Source organism: Thunnus thynnus, chromosome 15, assembly GCF_963924715.1.
Source record: "Thunnus thynnus chromosome 15, fThuThy2.1, whole genome shotgun sequence".
Taxonomy (NCBI): domain Eukaryota; kingdom Metazoa; phylum Chordata; class Actinopteri; order Scombriformes; family Scombridae; genus Thunnus; species Thunnus thynnus.
In genome coordinates, this window is record NC_089531.1 from 3,403,552 (window position 1) to 3,425,918 (window position 22,367).

Consider the following 22,367-nt stretch of genomic DNA (forward strand, 5'->3'; position numbering starts at 1 on the left):
TAGAAGAGGTCAAGTTAGCTGTTGAGACTCGTTTGACGCAAAAACTCACTGCTGAGAGTGAAGAACTGAACTTTTAAGTCTGTTTTTCTTTTTGTAAATGTGTTTTAGTTCATTCTGCTCCGTTCTCTTGTCTTTCTTAATTTCCCAAAAGGATCTTTCACATAACAGAGCGAGACGATGTACTCAGTTTGTAATACCAAGATTGAAAAGGTGTCCTGTTAAAGATAATAATGGGGCTAAATCAAACTTAAATCACTAAACTCCTCAGTTAGCCAATCAGATAGAACCCTCTAGTATTCAGTAATACTTTTATTCTGTAATTACTAACTCACAAATCTAAAGAAGGGTGGTGATCCGATCTGGTTTTAATGGTTTAATGACATCCATATCCATTTAAGTTTTCAATTTCCATCCACAGTAAATCCCACTGAGCTTCTCTCAGAAGTGGAACATCTGGAAATATCCATCTTGTCCTTGTTCTTGATGAGTTTTTACAGTCAAAAACTTTACTTATAACTTCAAAGTCAAGACAAATCTCATATACAGTCATAGGTCACATGTATTTTAATACTATAGTTCACCATCCATACATCAAATAAATGATTCCACTAACAATAATCAGAATTATCATTATAATTCAATCCTCAGCCATATGTAAATAAACTAATTCTAACATATAGAGTCTGTCTGTCTCTGCAGTGTACCTGGGGGTGACCAACCTGAGTCCATATCAGGTGAGGATGACCAGTATGTGCGTCCAGTGGCAGCCTCACCGACACGCCAACGCCTACAGAGTGCTCATCGAATCCATGCTCAGTGAGTAACACACAGACTTTACTTTCTCCGCCGCTGCTCACATCATGTTTTTATTTGAGGTTAAGATGAGAAACGTTTCAACCGAATGTTCGGTGGATCGGGTTCAGCCTGGGACGATTGTTGCACTACATTTTGATTTCCATCTCATTATTTTTCTCCCTCTGCTCAAAGGCAAAAGCATTTTCAGAACGTTGGATTTAAAACCCAGTAACTAAACTTCCAGCTCCACTCAGAATTGGTATCAGTCAGAGGAACATCAGTGATATATTATCAGTAGTTATATATGAACCAATAGCTACTTTACAATCTTGTTGTACATGTTTAAAGGTACAATCTTGTGGATTTTGACTCATATTCATATAGAAACATTTCTTTTTTTAAACGTCAGGATCAGTTTGTGTTTGCATTTAAGTGACCAACAATATTTTGGCTCAGTGTCTGTGTGCAGTAAACCAGATCAGAGCTGCAACTAATGATTATTTTCTTGATTAATTAATTAAATCGCTTTGTCTACGTCCAAGGTGACGTCTTCAAATGTTTTGTTTTGTCCGACCAACAGTCCAAAACTCAAAGATATTCAGTTTACTCTCATGTACGACAAAGAACGGCATCACAATCTCACATTTAAACAGCTGAAACCAGCAAATATTTATCGTTTTTACTTGAAATGAAAATAAAATGAATGAAAATGATAATTCAATTATCAGATTAGTTGCCAATTAATTTTCTGCCAATCAACTAATTGATGGATTAATCCCTGCAGCTCTAAACCAGTTTGCTTTGGAGTTGTCTCACTCTCTCTGACACTAATATTGATCTTCAGTTCTGAATCTGGGAAACACAGTTAACAAGTGTATTTTCTACAATGTCAGCAATTTCCTTTTAGAAGTGTAAGAAATTTTATTTTTTAATCAATTTAGCTGCATCACAAATTTCTCCTTGCGGGATAAAGATCACCTACACCCTCATACAGGGAAATATATATATATATATGTATATGCAAATACATGGACACACATTGACTCCTCTCCTGCCTCCTCCTCTGTTATCTGCTGGATTTTAAGCCGACAAGGTCATTAAACGTAACTGTGCATCAGTACATCAACGAGAAAGTGGGATACAGAATCCTGTAAGTGCAGCTATGATTCTCCTTCTCAGATTTTCCCATCGAGCTCCTACGCTGCTGCATATTTGTGTTGGCAGGAGGGGAGGGGAGGGAGGGGGGGCTCATACATACTCGCATTCTTTCATTAGTGGGAGTTTCAGTATGCAGCGCAAGAATGCTCAATTCTCTAAATCCCTAAGCAGCCCGAGATGACAAAGATATTGTTGTATCCCATCACAGACGTGGTGACGGTCTTAAAGGTTTAGCTGTGCAATCAGACACTGAGCCGCTCTGTAGACGAGGGAGGCTTACGGACCGCAGTCCGGTTGACATTTACATTTGCAGCCCGAGGTAAAATACAGGAAAAAAGACAAAAAGGTCGATATTATCTGTTGCCAAGTGTGTTGGGATGAGATGTTCTTCTTACAGGAATGACAGTAATTACGTCGTGTTGTGTCTATTCTGAGGAGGAACGCTGTAAAGAGAAGAGAAGAGGAAAAAAAAACACAGAATTAGCTTCTCGAGAGTCCTTTGATGAAGTTTTGGCAGCACCTGCAGCCGACTCTCTGATTCTGAGAAGACTAGTTTCATTGAGTCGATAAAAACAAGTGTTTCTAGTTGAAGTTCACAGTGTGTGTGTGTGTGTGTGTGTGGGTTGGGGGGGGAGTGTGAAAATGAGTCACCACAGACGTAAATGACACTCAAACCCAAGTTTCTGAATGTCCGTTAAGTCGGTGACCATGTAAAACCCCGTCACATACCTAGAAATTACAACCATCTACGGCTTAATTGTTTTCCCATTTAAGCTGCGTTAACAGAAGTAATCACTGCCTGGATTATATTCACAGGTAACGTTTTTTTTTAATGAAGCACTGCATTTATTTACACATTGACAGCAGAGACCTGAGTTCACATCCTGAGTCCTGTGTGCACTTTGGTTAAAGTTAGTGAAAGATGGTGGTTTCGCTTAAATGCTAATAAAACTTGTAGTGATTCAAGTCACTGCAGACTTTTTCTGTATTAAACCAAGACTACAACCTTTCCCTAACCTTAGCTGAGAGCTGCCAGTGTCTGTCATAACCATAAAAAAAAGTTAAATATCGCTGTTGTCACTATGAGCGGATATTGCAATGCAAAATGTGATATTTTAGTGGGGAAAAAAGTGAAATGTGTGGTCACAAAAACAAACATTTTCTCATTACGTTAACAGAAAATGTAATTTGGGTGACTCTCCATTTCCTTAAAAACACATTTTCTGTTGCACTTTAGTTCTGTATAAATGTAATTTCAAGGAGACAAGTTGGCTGTATTTGTCTCTCAGAATGAGAGTCTTATTTAATAAGTATTGTTTGTTGAATGCTTCTGAATTTGAGTTGTTTTTCTTTTCCTGTTCCTGGCAGCAATGCAGTTGAGGTGACAAGTTGTTCCTGCTGTACCTTATATGTGACTATAAATATAAAGAAAAACTTGCATGCAGATGCAACATGACAAGAAGACCCTTAGTTACCCTTAGTTTAACGGGTGACGCCATTGTTTTTGCATGTTTTATCATTTGATATACAAATCACATATAGTAAACAACCCAAAACATGATTTAGCTTTTCCAGTCAGGTTTCTCGTCTTCCCTCTGTCGTCTGCTGACATCCTGTCAAAAGACCTAAAGTGTGTCTGTGCACTAGACGAGGGTGCAGCTGATGTATGAGTTGGCCTATTGTTAAATATCAGATATCAATCAGTCAGTGTTGATGTGAACTTCTAGCTACAGACTGGAAAATCTGCAGTGATACTTTCTTTCTTTTCTTGTCACATTCTTACATTCTTCTCTGTCGGTATAAAAGTGCACATTTAATCACATAAACCCAGAAATGTAGGAAAGATGTTGTTCAACTTCTTTTTTTATAAGTCAGTCCTATAGTTCACCTGCCATTTATAAGCCATTTCAGTTTCAGAGGAGACTTTTGTTGCTCTGTGATGATTTCAATACTGTTTCTGTGGCTTTTGCACCCTGACGAGACACATCTCAGGGGTAAAAATGAACTCTTTCCATTTACATTCATTAAATGTACAAAATTCTTTATTTCATGTTCAGCATTTAATATAAACTTCACATTTTGTGCTGCATATTTGAAAGATTTCACCTGTATAAATCTGACTGTAATGGTCGAACCTTTGTTGGATTGAAAGGTTGGACAGAAATTAAAGAGCCGCTGCACAAGATATCTGCTAATCTATCACTCGTGAAGAAATTATAACCTTTTAAACCTTTAAATTGTGGCTTCAAATTGCCTCCAGACTCTTTGTCATTTGCGTAATGAAATTCTTTTTTTGTACTCAGCTGTCAAAAATGACTCGGTCACCTCTACAAAACCTTTGCAATTATTAAAGCACTTTCTTCAGTCCTGATTTTCCGCAGCCACCAGGCTCAGCACCAACAGAAATAATTGTATATTTTCCCATTTAGTTGAAACTGATAACAAACTCCAACACACCAAAATAACATCAAACAACAGATGGTGCAGTCTTGATTCCATTGTACACGTCAACCATTCAGTCACCACCTCAAAAGGTAAGACGGACTTTAAATACAGCCGTCATCCGCCAAATAGGAAAGTAATGACTGTTCATTCATCACCTTTAGGCCTCCAGCAACAACATCGCCATCATTAACGTCACATAAAAGGCACACATTATTGCAGTCCCCAAGTGTTTCTTCAGGGAGCTCTGAGGTATTGGTTCTCTCACCACACAGTTGAGCTAAATGAGGATTTATGTTGGCACAGCTGGTAAATAATTACCAGAAAAATGTGCTCGCTGCAGGAGAAAGAGAGAGAAGTTGTCCAGTTTTTTTTTTTTAGGAATGGACGGTTGGGAAATAAAGGCAGGGAGGGAAATTAGGGAGGAAAATTCATAAAGAATAGAGAGTGGAGAGGTGGTAAAATTCTACAAAAATTATTGTTAAATTAAATCAGAGTTTATAGAAATCACTTTAAGTGATGGGGGACAAAATCCAAAATGTATTCAAAGGTTTATCTGAAGATAATATTAGCTTTCAGATGTCCAAATTAGTCAAATAAGATTGGATATCTTCCTAAATTAAAGTATGTTTAGTATAAAATCCCTTCTCTGTATTTCCCTGGACAGTGGAAGGACAGTTTAAAAAAAAGAAAAAAGAAATGTGTTATAAACAGGCTGTAAATTTGATTTGATTACAACGAATCGGCTGAAGCTTCATATTAGCCTCAGATAAACTTTTAAATACATTTTTTGCACAGAAGGAGGACTGTGGATTTTGTCCTCCATCACTTCCATTGTAAGGTCATTATGAAGGGATCTTCTAATGGTCAGTATGAACAGGAGGAATGATTACAGCAAGAAAAACATGTTTCACTGTTCATTTGGGCTCCTGACTGTTGTTTTAAGACTCTTTCAAAAATAGTTTTTGTCTGGCCAGTTTGTGTCTGTAGTGAGTTTCAGGAATCTGATTGCAACTCATCTAACGATCTCCAGCTTTACTGGTTCGTCTGATTGGTCACACAGTCACAGTCACAGTTTGAGCTTTTCAAACCTCCCCAAGTTTACAAATAGCATCAAAACCATGTGTGCAAATATCATATAACATCGTTGTCAGTTATGTTTCCATCACCAGATTTAAAACTGTGAAACCTCATTTTGATTGTATTACTTTATTTTCTTCTCTACTTTCTTTTCTGTATTTAATATATTTTGTAAAATGAGCTCCTAGGAGGTGAAATGACAGATTTTGCTTTGTCACAGTTTGTGTTAGAAGGATATAAAATTTAATACAAACACAGGACCTGAATATATTCAATAATTAAATGGCTGAATATAAAGTGAATATTCACCTGTGCTGTTTTCTTTTCTGTGCATTCATAAACAAATGCATTCAGATTTGTACGTACGTGTGCTGTATTTAAACTGGCCTTATATTGACAGTTTTATTATTAGCTTGAACTTAAAATAATTGAAGTGGCACAATACTGCAGCACTTTAACTCATTAAAATGTTCCACCTGCCCTGAGTGATGAAGCTGTCAAAGTGAACTCATGATGTTTAGTGGATAATAAGTTTTTCTCAGAATTATATTTGACATGTTTGCAGCAGACGCCGGCAGCCAGCGCGGAGTGAACAAAAAATACACAAACAAATGTTGATTACTTCAGTAATTGGATTTAGTCCGTCACTCATTCATGACTGTTATGAGTTTAATTTTCATTTAGTTTTATTTAGGCAGCAAATAGAAGTGAAAACAAACCAAGCAGAAACATTCACATAACAAACAAGAAAAGTCAGGAAATGGTTCCAGATTTAATCATAATCATGAGCAACATCCGCATCTGAAATATACGCAGGAGTTTAACAAACACCCGTCAGTCCATCTTTTCAAGAAGGAAGTTTGAGTTCTTAACCAACCCGTCCTCATCATGTCTCGTGTCTCATGTGGACGCACAAGGCATCCTTTGTTGTCTGTATAGTGACACACTGGGCTTTCAACTAAATTCAATGTAGACCCTTCTGCTCCAGTATTACACACTCAGAGCAACTGGTGCAGTCTGGTTAGGTTTAGGCACAGAAACCACTTGGTTAGGGTCAGGGTTAGGGTTAGGATTAGGGTTAGGGAGAGATCATGGTTTGGGTTAAAAAGATCACTTGAAATGTTGTCATGGCAACAGTAAATGCCATAACAAAAAACTGTCCCGAGTCGAGGTTGGAAACGTGACACTCGTGGTTGGAAGCGAGCATCCATCCAACTGAAGGAAAATGTCACCTGATATAGGCGTCATTGGTCCGGCGATGGCGTCTAATAATGACTTGAATGGATTTACATTGGAGTTAGTTGAAGGCGCGGTGCGTCTCATACAGACTCTAAAGGATGTCTTGTGCGTGGGTGTCAGACTCCGAGGGCGTGACAAAGCGTCGGTATTTGACGCCCTGGGAATGAGAACAGACTAACTGAACACCATTGAGCTTGTTGTGTTAATGAAACGTTTGTGTGCTGAATGACAGATTCAGCAAATACTGCGACCTCTACTGCTCTCTTCGCCCTTTCTTTTTAAAATTCTGAAATTCTGAAACACATCTGTTCTGTGGTGGATGTTTAACACCATTTGCCCATAGAGACAAAGGTTTGGTCAAAAGGGCTCCAATGAACCGAAACTGAGCAAAAACTACCTTATTGAAGGTTGGGTGTCTGAGAGAAAAGTTGCACTTTTTACATTTGCAAAATATCTGTTGTGAGGTGACATGTATGTAATTCTCTAAATTGAAAAAAAAACAAAAAAACATCTTAATTCACTGGAGAATCTTTGTTCTCTGGCTCTCCTCCAGAAAATGTACATACAGTTCAGCCTGAAGGAAAGTACAATAATAATGATGCAGTTTTAGTTTAGATCAGGAGATCTACATCAAGAGTCACAGGTACATTACCTGTGACCTACTCATTACCTAGTGAGTAGCTGGTTGTGAGGCTCAGATAGTTTTGCTTTTAAAGTCCAACTGAAATTCAAACTGCCTTTTCTTGTCTACTACAGCAACATATCTGCTCTGTAAAACAATTAATAAAAATAATCAATAAATTGAGAAAAAATCTGAAACAAAAAGGGAGAAATTTACATTTTTAACTCTTTTGTTTCATGACTACATAACTGAAGTCCTTATTTCAATACATGAAAATTAATCTTGAATAAGGTTTTGTTCTATGATTGGCAGAGCAAACGGTCACACTGAGCCTGATCGCATCCTGCTACACAACACAAGAGCCACAACCCACATTAGCTTCCTGCTAAAGTCTCCTTCTTATCTAACTTACATGAACACACACTGGGCAAAAGTGCACCAGTTAACAGCTAGATAGCTAATTAGCTGCTCAGCTGCAGCATGTAAACATACCTGCAGATGTCACTTCATACCTGATAGATGCTGGTTTGGCTGTTGCTCTTCAAAGTCTCTGTTAGCGACACGCTGTCTGTCCGATGACAGCGGTAGCTACAGCAGTTTGTTTACTTTATCTCTGTTCTGTGCCAGCTGCTGTCAATCAAACACAGTCACCGACACGCCCCCGCAGCTGCTGTCAATCAAACACAGTCACTGACACGCCCCTGCAGCGGCTGTCAATCAAACACAGTCACTGACACGCCCCTGCAGCGGCTGTCAATCAAACACAGTCACTGACACACCCCCGCAGCTGCTGTCAATCAAACACAGTCACCGACACGCCCCCGCAGCTGCTGTCAATCAAACACAGTCACTGACACGCCCCTTCAGCTGCTGTCAATCAAACACAGTCACCGACACGCCCCCGCAGCTGCTGTCAATCAAACACAGTCACTGACACGCCCCTGCAGCGGCTGTCAATCAAACACAGTCACTGACACGCCCCTGCAGCTGCTGTCAATCAAACACAGACACTGACACGCCCCTGCGGCTGCTGTCAATCAAACTCAGTCACCGACACGCCCCCGCAGCTGCTGTCAATCAAACTCAGTCACCGACACGCCCCCGCAGCTGCTGTCAATCAAACTCAGTCACCGACACGCCCCCGCAGCTGCTGTCAATCAAACACAGTCACTGACACGCCACTGCAGCTGCTGTCAATCAAACACAGACACCGACACGCCCCCACAGCTGCTTCTAGTAATTCTAGTAATGTAAAACTATTAACAACACATTTACAAAACATGTTGACCTTATTTTCGGTTGAACGGAGGGATTAAATACAGAATCACTGAACAAATGGAGGCCATTCCCGTGTGATAACGTAATAATTGTTATGTTTTCACTGCAGATGGTCAGAAGCAGGAGACGAAGCTCAGCGGAGGAGCCAACAGACACTGTTTCAACAGCCTGAAGGCCAACACGCAGTATAAGATCAGTGTTTACGCAGAGCTGCAGGACGGAACGCAAGGACCTGCAGTCACTGCGTACGAGAAGACATGTGAGTACAAACACACACGTGAAACACCGAACAACTGCACAGTTTCACAGAAACACAGAAGTGTTTGTGTCATTTGGCCACTTTGGTGTGATTTTTTCATTTTTTATGATTGATTTGATGCTTGATAGAAATTTGTTGTGGTTTAGTTTAAACATTCCTGTGTAAAAATCTGCAGCTTCTCAGTTCATTAATTATTTTCTGCACTGAATAAAATTAAAAATGCATGTCAGATGTTCTCAGCTGTAAAAAGACCTATGCTGAGATCAGCTTTCACCACAAGATTTAAGCTCAGATACAAACATTTGTTTAGAATTGATTCAACCTGCTCCTGATAAGAGCTGCAACATGAAATTAATTGGCATCTACTTTGATCATCATCATCATTTTCATCATTTTTCATGAAAAAATGCCAAACATCTTCCCGGTTCCAGCTTCTCATATGTGACGATTTGCTGTTTTTCTTTGTCATACATGACAGCGAATTGAATATCTGACGGTTTTAGACTGTTAGTCAGACAAAAAAAGGAAATTAAAGACATCGAAATGGCCTCTAAGACATTGTGAACGCATTTATTTCACTATTTCTTAACATTTCATAGGAAAAACAATCGTCAGAGTCGCTGCAGCCGAAGTCCTGACCAATCAGCAAAATCACTATTTATTATCTTGATGTTTTAGACAAAAAATAAGTTTAGTTCGCAGAGAATATGACCTGGTTTTACAGATTAAAAAGAAAGTCCAAAGTTTCAAGTCTTTCAAGTCGGGTTTTTGGTTCATGTTGACGTCTGAGTAAAGGAGCAGCCTACTTATCAAGACTAGGTGAATTACAGGATTAGTTTAAGGATTATGTTATACTAAACAACTCACACGTCACACTGTAGACATTTTACAATGGATATACTGAATACGGCTTTTTGACTTTCAGTTTTTTGCACACACACACACACACATAGCCGAGGTTCGTGTGAGGCTGTAACACACAAACACACACACACACATCCAGAAGGACTTTTCCTCCTCCGTACGATGTGTCAAACACCCATTTAAATGCGCCCATGCATGTGTCATGATAACAATAAAACAGAAACACACACTCGTACACAAACCGCTGTCAGCTGTCATTGTGTACAAAAGAAGAAGCCCACTACAAGCCGGGAAGACGATCACGTCATTTTCAACATAAAACCTCTTTTATCCTCATGGGAGCAATGAAAGCTGAGTCCTCTTCCTTCCTTTCAGAAGGAGCCGTTTGTTCTGCGCCGGCGGCCCCGAACACTAATCAAGTCCCACTGTCTGGAGACAAGAAGGGGAGGGAGTGTTGGGGGTGGGTGGGCAGCTTTTATTTTTATTTTCAGTGATCACCATGTGCAGTGAAATCCTGTGTTAACAGAAAAACTTTTTTTTTTTTACACTTTTTTTTTGTAGTTTCAGCCATTGTTCCTGTTGATTATGTCGACGCTTTACTCACCAGATTTACTGCAGAAATAAGAAGTTTAACCCAATTATCTGAACATCTTACTTGGAAGTTAAAGCGTCAACACACTTGCAGTTTAAAGAGGACATGTTCTGCACATTTCCAGCTCTATATTTTTAATCTGGGACTCTACTGGAATATCTTTAATTTCCAAGGGGCACAGACTAGAAAATCATAATATGCAGCCATCTTTTTCTTTTCATAAATTCATCACATGCAGGTAAATTAAGCAACTACAAGTTTCATCTTTTTTAAAGGATAAAACCGGCCGTTTTGCATGTTGTAATCAATTCACTACAGATTATTATTACTGGTTGCCTTTTTAAAAGAAATCATAATGTGAGTTTAATAGATTTGTAGTGTTTTTTCCTGCTTCCACGCAGCTGTTTTGTGCTTTACACAAACCATTAAACAATAAGAAAACAATACACACCAAAGGCATGAGGAGGCGCTGGGGATGAAATCAAAGGCCCTGTTTACTCCTGGTATTAACATGTGTCTCCATATGCGACCACATGTGATCCGATCTCACTTCCCTGCTCTATATGCAAATAAACACGGACATCATTTCCGTTTTCAAAGACCAGACAAGACAGAGACACTGTGCGCATTTACACACAAGACACAGCAGCATAACTTCATTGATTATTTAAATCTCCGACACACCGACAGCATCGGTCAGGATCTAATGTTAATTAATGTTCTTTTGCACGTCCAAAGCAGCCGTCCTGATAAATCCTGAGCTCCATTATGTCGAACTAAAAACTGTAGTTATCAATTTGACAGGACAGAGGAAACTATCCAGCTACGTTTAGCTTCTGAAATATTTTTTTAGACAGACAAGTGAAAAATTAGTGGTTTAATTTCTATTCTAACTGTGGATTTGAAGAGGGAAACCGGTCAGGGAAACGGGAAAAACAGCAAAAAATGGGAGGTGGATTACTTTTAAATTCACATGAAAAACTAAATTATTTGTTTATCCTGTCATCAAACCAGTTGAACAGCTTTGGACGGAGGGTTCTGTGTCTAGTCTGCCGGAAAATAGAGGACGTCAGCTGAGTAGGCGGTCCTTCAATGTGGTCCAGGATGCATTGGGTTTACACTAGTAAAGGAATGTGGCCACTTGCAGCCCAGACCACCTCCGAATGTGTTCTGAGTGATCGGATCTCAATCCGTCCTCAATGTGTCTTGGGTGCGTTTACACCTGTATTTACAGCTGTCCACTTGTGATCAGATCACCTGAGACGGATGTTAATAGCAGGTGTAAACAAGGCCAAAAAAATGAGTCTTAAACATAGACAGATTTGAGCAGTTATGACTGTTTGTATTGCTGTTTTTTTTTATTGTATTTGAAGGCGTCGATTGATTGTTCAAGCCTCCACTTCTCTGCCAGGCATTTATAATGAAACGTTGACAAAAATCATAGCAGGAATAATGTTTCTTGAGATGGATTACCTTTCAGGAACAAGAAAAGAGCCCTCCTTCTCCAGAGCAGGTATTTGTTTGCTTGAAGCTGCTCCCCTCTGCTCTGTCGCTCTGTAGAGAGCCTCCACAGTGATTTATAGCTTTGTTTTGATGTAAATGAAAGCCTGAGCCTTTCCTCCAAATGACTATTCCCATCGCCGCAGGCAGCCGCTGCCGAACACTCTCCACCCGCCATCACAAGTAATTCACAGTAATGCAGCCTCAGGTAGCTGATTTACTGCCTAAACAGCTCCGAGTAAATAAACTGTGTGTGTGTGTGTGTGTATGTTGTGTGAGTTTAGGAGGGGGGGGGCAGCTAGTTTATCTGGTTTATCCTCCCACCCCCCCACACACACACTCACACACACACACACACAGATTAAAGGTGAGATGCTGAAAGCAGAGACAGTTGGAGTTTGATTTAGTCTGCAGCTGATGCTGTAATCAATCCACCAAATTATACAGGAGCTGAAATCACAGGTCTGCATGTTGTTATTTTACACATTCTGTATGTTACATGTGACTGTCTGAGGCTCCTCTGTGTTTTTTTAGTGGGGGGGTTTAATTCTGGGGTCATATCGTATGTGGTGATAGTTTAACGATGAATGCATCGTCATAATTGCAGGTTTTCATACATTTATGTGTGTCTTATGTCTCTCTATATGCAGTACCCGTCCCAACCCTGCCGCCGACCCTCCCACCGACCACCACCCCGCTACCCACAATCCCTGCTGCCATGGAAGGTAAGAGCTGATTTTATATTATTAGTCGTAGTTATATTAGTTTAAATGATCTGATTCTTTAAGTTTTAATTGGGATACAATTAACACATTTCTATCATGTTTATTTAGCTTTTGGCTGCCAGCAAATATAAACCAGCTGCAACTTTACTGTTCTGGTTCACTCTCACAGCTCTCATATCGTCGTTTTGGGCCGCCACTCTGCACTACCTGCTCAGCACCAAACGGCAAACAGACACAGTTAGCTGTAGACTAGCTGGTGAACATAGTGGAGCATTTAGCAGCTAAAGAGCCAGATATTTCCCTCAGGAGTTGGTGGAGAACAAAAACAGAGCTAAAAGAGAGTGAATATTAGACTTACATTCACCAGGTGGACAGAAACACGACTCCAAATGAATGATAATGTTGCTCCGAAACTGCTGGATGTGGAAATAAACAACTGTTTGCTAACAAGTTCAACATATCAACTTAAAAGCTGATGATGTGTCAGAGTATGGAGCTATTTCCCTATCTATTCAAGAGCGTTGTATATCAATTTGAGAGCATAATTTATTGATTCCACGTTCAAATTTTGTAATTTCTCCCTCAAAACCCTGCCCTCGCACTCAAACAGCCTCTGCTTGTGCTTAGATTTGCTCTGTTTCTGCTCAAACTGTGTGCTTGCACTCGAATATAATGTTGCTTTCACAGATTTCCTGCTCGAGCTTCAGCTCGTCTCCTCACACTCAGGCTGCTTCTGCGCTCATGAAACTTCTGCTCTCAGATTTCTCCTCTGCTCTTGGATTTTTTTGTGCAACAACCCTGTCCAAATCCCCCAACCAATAGAAGGCCAGGTTTAGTGTTGACCAATGAAATGATCTCTGCCTCCTTGCGAGCTTGTTCTTCTTGTACTTCTTAGATCGTCCCGTACGGGCGGGTACTCTTTAACCGGGTTCATCCACTCCCACACTCCAGGGCTTTATAAAATGTACTTCCCTTCCTTTATTTCTCTAAGAAATTGAACGTTAGAGCAGAAGAGAAATCTGAGAGCAGAAGTTTCACAAGTGCAGGAAATTTGTGCAAGCAACATTATATTTTAGTACAAACACACAGTTTGAGCAGAAACAGAGCAAATCTAAGCGCAAGCAGAGGCTATTTGAGTGCGAGGGCAGGGTTTTGAGGAACAAATTACAAAATTTGAACGTGAAATCAATAAATTATGCTCTCAAATTGATATACCACGCTCTTGAATAAAGATAGGGAAATAGCTCCATATCAGAGTTGTGTTCGCTACATGTTTCTGCTGAAAACTAGAGTCACTTGTCATGAGCTACGTTACAGTGACTGTTTAACTGATAAAACATCTGCACTTAATGTACAATTTAAGGCCATTTGTTACTTTATTATTTCTCTTTGCTTTATTAGTTTTTAAGGAATAGTTCTGTATCCCAGTAGCGTACGGTCACAACAAAACCGTCAGATAAAGTGAATGAAGACTAAAGATGAAATTGAGTGTTTAAAGACTTTAAATGACACAAAGCTGCAGCTTGTTCACATGACAGTAGAGACATAAAAGCTGGAGAATCCTAAAATACTGTATTAATTAGCCCGAGATGCACTTTATGTACAGCACCAGTCAAAAGTTTGGACACACTTTCTCATTCAGGTGAACAGTAAGATGTGTCCAAACTTTTGATTGGTGCTGTACATGATATGATAGGGTCAAAATAATAAAACATTTTTTTATATCTTACAGTGCAGGAATTCAACTGTAATATTGCTGTAACAGATACAATACAAAAGATTTAAAGCAGTTAGTTCAGGTTTCATTCACACTTATTCACATTTTGCTTTCTTTCGTTTATATATTTTTCTCCTGTTTAAAGGTTTAAGGCATCAAAACTAAAGTGCTTTCAGAAATAACGCCATGAATAGTTTATCAGTTTATCAGTTAACTTCATAAAAAGTTCAATAAACAGAAGAAACCTGAAGTAAATCAGTTTTTTTTAAGGAACTCAGCAGGTCGGTCGTTCCTGCGTCTCGGAGAAGTCGCCGCAGTTCTTCTTCTTCCGTCTCTTCACGTTAATCCCAGACTGACTCCGTGATGTTGAGATCAGACACCATCTGTTGCAGGACTCCTTGTTCTTTATCTGGATGGATATTCGGAGTCGTTGTCATGCTGCAGATGGATAAGAACTTGAACATCTAAAGTGCTTAAAACCTTTTGTGCAGTACTTGTATCTACAGCGACTAAGTTTAGTTCACTGTCCGCCCACATTTCATCTCATATAAATCATAATGTGACATGTTGAGTCTGAGGTGTGTGTGTGTGTGTGAGGAAAACAGTATAAACCAAGTAAATAAGCTTTAACTGCCTCCCACACGGCGACACACACACACACACACACACACACACACACACACACACAGACCTTTGAATCCTGAACAGGTTCTATATATGGTGATGAAGTGAGCGATAATTTCCTGTTCCAATTCTTACACGTTTAAGTACGAACACATAATTATAAAGATAGAACTTAAATACAAGATAAAAAAGGGTAATTTAAAATAAATTGTGTGTTTTGGACGCTTGCAGCAATTTTCCATCTCCTGAAACATGTAATTCACATTCTTCATGTCTGTCACTCCTGCATCAACCGTTTCATTTTCAAAACGTATCTGTTCATATCTGTGAGGGGAGAAGAGTCTCTGTTAAAGGACCAGTGTGTCAGATTTAAGGGGATCTACTGGCAGAAATGGAATATAACATTCATGAGCATGTTTTAATTAGCGTATAATCATCTGAAAATAAGAATTGTTGTGTTTTTGTTAGAATGAGCCTTTACATCTACAGAGGGAGCAGGTCTTCCACAAGGCCCGCCATGTTGCACCGCCATGTTTCTACAGTAGCCCAGAACGGACAAACCAAACACTGACTCTAGAGAAGGTCTTTCATGTTTTTTGCGAGAGTTTCGCAGCCGCCGTAGGATCTCCTGAGGGGAGGGGTATTCATTGACTGTGAAAAATATGGACGTAGTCACCGTGACGTCACCCATTGGTTTGCGCCAAACTGCCATTTTTAAGCCTCAAGTGTAGCGATTTGACCGTCGCCATCTTGGATTAGGCTGTCGCCATGTTTGATTTTTGAAGCCAGAAACAACCATATTTTGACGAGAGGGTGGAGCTGACCATAGCACTAGCTGCTAGCTTGGTTAGCACAGTGCATTTACAATCTATGGTTAACAGTGATAATGCTAATGCTAATTTTCGCTAGCAGAAAACAGGCCTAAAACCGTTAAAACAAAATGTACTCACTGGAAAAACTGATCATGCGACTCACTGATGGGTCCTTTATTAAAACCAAACGCTGAACAAGACTTTTTTTTGGCGACCACAACGTTACAATTAACTTTAGTGAACTGAAGACATGCTGTGAAATAGCAGCAGCTACATCTGTACGCAATGGTTACATTATGTAAGCAACATTGTCGCTGTGGTAGCAACTTGTCAATCACAATGTAGCCACACTCTAAAGCATACGCTGCTTTATCGTCTATTTTACTCTAAATGGGACCATAATTTACAAAATGAATATCATGCCGTATTGAAGAAGACTTGAAACTAGCGATTGAGACCATAAACTCATTAGGAAACAGTTTACTGAGGTAATAAATCAAAAGAGAAGTAGGGTCATTTTCTCATAGACTTCCATACAATCAGACTTCTTTTTGCAGCCAGTAGAGTCGCCCCCTGATGGCCATTAGAGAGAATGGCACTTCTGCATTGGCTTCATTTTTCAGTTGGTTGCAATCTGCAGCCTCACCACTAGATGCCACTAAATCTTACACACTGGTCCTTTAACGAGATACATGTTGGATTTTGGTGTTTGTAATCAGCCAGTGAGAGAGGGAGTCTTTTATTTCCAAGTTATAGTAAATCAAAGACTTTGTGTTCATGAGACACTTTGGTTTAGTGGATGAGAGTGGAGCTGCCAGATAAACAGAACCAGAGAGACACAGAGCGCCTGCGGCCATACACAGTTATTTTCATAGCTTATTATATTATCATGCTTTCTGTTGGCCTGAGATACACGCATGTTCACAATTAAAATAATACACACAGTGGTGAATACAAATTAGACATATTGTTCCAAAACATTTTTTATCTTGAGGCGTTTTCTTATTTTCAATGAAACTTTTCATGTTTCATTGAAAATAGGCAGGTCTGTTTTTAATTATGCCTCAGTTTTCTACTATGTACTAATACTCTAGTATGCAATAAGTAACAAAATGCAAGAATATTTTCATATTAAATCTCTGGACTGGAGTTTTCCAAGTTGGATTTAACAAAATCTCTTAATTGTCCAAACTGGTTGTAAATCACTTGATGAACGTCACCTGTTCATGAGATGAATGTTACTGAGATTTCATCATCAGCATCATCAACGCATCTAAAATGTCCATATAAGGCGAACTGTTCTGTTCCGTTAGCGGGCGAGTTTCATTCACAAAAATGTTATTATATTATATTATAAATATTGTATTGAGAAGTGTTCCTAATATTTTGTCCACCCCATTAACATACATGAGGGTGGACAAAATATTAGGAACACTTTTCAACATATTTCACTCCAGATCACCATCACATACTACTGTCCTATCAGTTCCGCTGGGTCTCTGTTGAAAAAAGTCAAGGCCAAACTTCTCTTTGTTGTTCAAAAATCAGGAGTTTCTGAGCAGCAAAAATGTACTTTAACGTCAGGCAATAGAGGAGAGCAATACAGTGTTCATAATAGACCACCCCGTTGCTCTGAGTTTGGCAACTCAGGGCGTTGTCTTATATACCCTAGAGTCAGCATCCTCTTCCTACTTGGCCAACCACACCAATATTATTTTTTTTATGTCACCTGTTGTTCGCCCAAAATCTCTTAAATAGGTTTTGGCCCGAGCTGGTCATATCTGGCATGAGCACTTCCATCCAGTTATGCTCTTTTATTTTATGTAACTGCTAAGGATCATATCATACCGTTATTGTCAGAGCTTCCTGCCATACTTGCCTCCTCACACCTCCCTGCTTTCCCACAGCAACTCTTTTTTTTCCTTTTTTTTGAAACACTAAGTTTGATACAAACACATTTAAAGTGAAGTTTAACACAAACTTACCCTCCAGTTTATCCAGTGCATTAAGTGAGATTCTTTTTTTTTTGTGCCCTTTCATTGATTATATGTGGTCTGTGAGGTTATATATTCATTATAATGACAATTCAACACACTACTACTTATTACTTCTGATACTTGTCATAATCATTCTGCACCATCAGGTTCTTTTCCGTTCAGCAACTCATGAGTCTTTATAAAATTACACCTCACTACGACCTCAATTATCAAACTTCACAAAAGTAGAATTAAAGGCTGTTTTAGATCCTAATAAAATACTCAGTCAGTGTTTATATCATGTAGATACAAGCTGAGAAAACCAACTGAAGGTGTTGATGTGAGTCTGTCAAGCAGAATCTTATTTATTTATGTGGATCATAAACATTTTCTAAAAAAGGTTTTAAAGCTGTGAATTATTAATATATTCAGTGATTTACAGGAATACACAAAAACGAGTTATAAAGGTATAAAAGGATTTAAAAAACCACTTTACATGTAAATAGATTGTATTATAGTTTTATTTCTGCTGTAAACTGTCTTTTTTACAACTTTGAACTGTTGTATAATGATATTTTCAGTGATTATCACCAAAGATTTGTACATTTTCATGTCATTTGTCTTGTAATTTGGGTTCCTGGTAGCTTTACACTTTGTTAAACTGGCAAAATGATAAGTTACAGCTGAGTTTGAGTAAATGATAACAGTTTAAAAAGCTGCTAAACAAACAGACAGAACAAAACAAAAAAAAAAGGAAATAAATAGAAAGTCGGCAGAAATGAATTTGATCTGCAGACAATCAGCAACCTCTCAGCTTGTTTCTTCCTCCTCCTCATCATCATCCACTGTTTACACATATTTCACAAATTATTTGCTTGATTTGTTTGTATTTTTTATTTGCCGTCTCTCTCTCCTCTGTCTCACCAGAGACTGCAGCTAAAATAAGAATCTAAAATAATTGTATATTAACATTCCTGTCCTTAAAAACCGAAATTAATGCAGCTTTTTTTTTTTTTTTTTATGAAAGAAAATCAGTTCTCACCTCATGTGGTTTATTAAATATGTTTGGAGTAAACAAAGAGCAGATGACAGAATTGAAGCCGTCTGCAGATCAATCGGGCGCCAGCTGACCCTCGAGTGTGATTTTATTAGAGGAGAAAGGGGAAGTGATTGGAATGATTGAACGGGAACGGAGGCGACTGTGTGTTTTGCATTTAATGAGTTTAACAGAGTTTCAATCGTTTTACAAGTCGAGACCTCTTCAAGTCTCATCAATCACAGGTTCACTTTACTCAGAAGCTCCTGACTCCTCATCCATCAAAATAAAGTCAAAGTTTGTTTATTTGCAACGGTGATAAGAAACAGAAATAAAAGCAAAAGTTATCAAACTAGCGAAGAGTAAAAAGAACCAATAAATGTCTGTTTGTTCGATTATTCTGCTGCAAAACAACAAAACTATGAAAAAGTTGCTTCCAGATTAGTTTTTCTTTAAAAGTTTTTCTCCACAGTTTGAATGATTTTCATCTCAGATTTAAACAAACCAAAGTCAATGTGCACAATCAATGTTTTATATTCAAAGAGCAGAAAAACTGATTAAACTAAAACACATAAGATTAAACTCACTGAGAAACATAAAAATGAAGGTCACATGGTCACATGGTCACACAACAACCAATCAAGTTATTTAATAAGTTACAACCATGATAGAGACGTTATAATATGAATAAAACAGATGTGTGTGTGCTCTCGTCTTCTTCATTGTCATTCATCTGCATCCTCCTCCGTCTCACCCCCCCTCTACGTTTGCTTCCATCTATCCTCCCTTTTTTTTTCTCCTCCTTTTATCTCCTCGTCCTTGTCGAAAACAAACCTGTGAACCGTCTCAGAGGGGAGATATAGAAGGAGATAGAAAATGTAAAAAAAATACACCGCTGTAATCAGTCTGCTTTGTATTTCCTCCTCACCATCATCTGTCTGTCTCTGTCCAGTCTGTAAGGCGGCCCGAGCAGACCTGGTCTTCCTGGTCGACGGTTCCTGGAGTATCGGTGATGAAAACTTCCTGAAGATCATTCGTTTCCTGTACAGCACCGCCGGAGCTCTGGACCAGATCGGCCCAGATGGCACACAGGTACTCCAGGAGGCATTCCTGAAACATTGAACTACATGTAGTTCATGAAGCTTCTGACATGTGTTATTCTCAACTCTTAATGTCTGGTAGCTCTCGCACCACACTGCCTGACTGACAGGTTATTAATAGTCGAGCAGAAAGGTCACGTCTTCAAGTAAACATGATGAGTTTTTGCTTGATTTTTTTGTGAGGACGACAGTTCAGCGTCAGTCTGCAGTGACTCTGTATAAGCAGAGTAAATAACACGTTACACATGTTTTTACATATGTGCAGGATAAATGTAATATGCAAGTAACAGTGCAGAAAAATAAAAAAGATGGCGGTGTGAGTAACTAATCAGGTAAAGCAGTAGTTCAGTTTATCTTCTTCATCCTCTTTTAATGCTATAAAGTGTTTTAAAAATGAAAAGTTTTTGTGTGATGCATTACATAAATGACATCACAGCCACATCAGATTCAGGTGTGATTAAAAATGAGCTTGATTACAAAACAGCCAAAACAGGAAGAAGGTTCTGTTCTTCATCAGCACACAAAGATGAAGATGAAGAGTTCAGATTTTCTGCTGTTGGCAAAGTTTCTGTCATGTTTTGTCTTCTTTAGAGAAAAGTGGACAAAAAACAGCAGGAATTATGGGAAATGTAGTTTTTATTCTGTATAAATGATGACTGCTAATCACAAATTCCACACGTAGCATCATTAAAGGGTCAGTTCACCCAAATTACAAAAAATACATTTTCACTGATTTTGTGATATCCACCTTTGAAACTTGTGTCATGACCCCAATACAAGGGAAATTAATTGAATTTAGTTTTTGCTTCTCAGTTACGTCTGAAAAAAAATTCAACAGGAATGTGTCCGTGGTAACAAAAAAAAGAATATAATAAAAGATAAAAGTGTCTGCATGATTAGAAACCCCTAGACGTAAACAGAGAATATTATCTTGGTCAGTGTTGTTGATAGTCCGGCCCTTTAAAGCAGAGGTCAATAACTGGCGGACCGCGGTCCGGGTCCGGGTCTACAGCCAAGACGGGAGGTTATGATTTAAAACCTGACAGGGTGCTTCTGTTTTAACTGGCGCAGCTTTTCTAGTCTTTACAGTAGACGGTGACGGTTGGGAAAAAGACGAGTGAGACGTAGAAAGGGAGAGAAAGTCAAGATGTGACACAGAAAAGGGGAAATTCAAGCTTTTCCTCCCTTTATTTTATTTTTCTGAAGTTAAGCACTTTATTTGAACATTTTATTTATTTTCTCTCATTTTCAAATGCAGCCGTATTTTATTTAGTAGATGAGATTATTATTATTACATTAAACATGTCAGCAGTCATACATATATGTTCAGCTCTATGTTAACAATAAACATTGTCAAAAAGTTTTTGAATTGTACTAAATTCATTTGATTGGACAGTCAGATGTTGATACAACTACGAGGCTACTTAAATATATTTCACACTAAATAGTTATAGACATTATGATCTTCTGGACCTTTGCTTCAAGAAATTTTCTCTAAGTGGACCTCTTTAAATGTTAGATGAATACTCCTGCTTTAAAGTAAAAGTAAGTGTTGTTCATGAATGTTCCTGTGTTGTCTGACAGGTCGCCATCGCCCAGTTTAGTGATGACGCACGAACTGAGTTCAAGCTGAACTCGTACAACGATAAGCAGCGACTGCTGGACGCCATCAACAACATCTCCTACAAGGGAGGAAACACCAAGACAGGTGAGTACACAGCAGACAGGCCGCTGAGGAAGAGAAAAACACAACGTAATAAGGAGAACTTGGGGAGCTTTGCTACGGTGCTTATGAGTTATTGGATCGCGTCTGAGTTCGTTATTGCAGTTTTACAGAGTTTGAGGAAAAGTCTGTACTCAGACTGACTGAAATGAGACAAAATCCAGCTTTTCCCCTGAAGAAATCATCTCTAAATCCAAGCAAGACGGCTGCGTGAGACAAATCAACAGTCTAACATGTGCACACTCACCTTCTTAATAACATTATCAATACTTATTGAGCAGCAGGCAACTGCAAACACAAAGTTAAATCCATGTGTTAGTGTGTGTCTGCTTGTGTGCTTCGTGTCAATATGAGTGTGTGTGCAACTCAAACATTTGCACTTCTTGTGTGCACCTGGTTCTTGCACACATTCACACACACATGTAGAACATTTGTATTTGCATGTTTGCATTTATCTTGTACGTGTAAAAGTGCATGAAAGCTTATATTTTTGAGCATGTTAGTAATGAGAGGAAGTCTGTGGGGAAGCAGGGAGAAGTGTAGTTATTAATCAGTGTTTACAAAGCAGTGCAGCCAGTTTCTCCTGCAGGGACGAGACTGCAGATAACAGATTTGTAACAGCGTCACTAATCCTCCTTTCTATCAGGAAGCAGCAGTTTGGGGAGTTTAAGAGCACTCAATCACCTCGTTCTGCACACTGCAATTAAGAATTCGTTTTCCCAGCGTTCCCACAGGCCTGCAGAGTATTTGATTACTGGATCTGTGTGAAATACCTGATGCCACTCGGTTCTTTTATTGAAATGTAGCAACTGCACAGCGTCTCTG

The 22,367-nt window shown here is 39.0% G+C and overlaps 1 protein-coding gene across 6 annotated transcripts in view; it reads left to right on the plus strand.

The window, feature by feature from the left end:
• Positions 1–22,367, plus strand: part of LOC137198211 (collagen alpha-1(XIV) chain-like) — a 222,721-nt gene that overhangs the window by 120,757 nt on the left and 79,597 nt on the right. For all 6 annotated transcript variants that reach the window (XM_067611887.1, XM_067611892.1, XM_067611891.1 and 3 more), the window contains 5 exons: positions 700–816; positions 8,724–8,873; positions 12,480–12,554; positions 19,672–19,811; positions 21,404–21,527. In XM_067611887.1, coding sequence (XP_067467988.1) covers positions 700–816; positions 8,724–8,873; positions 12,480–12,554; positions 19,672–19,811; positions 21,404–21,527 — 606 coding nt within the window. The remainder of the gene's footprint in view (positions 1–699; positions 817–8,723; positions 8,874–12,479; positions 12,555–19,671; positions 19,812–21,403; positions 21,528–22,367) is intronic.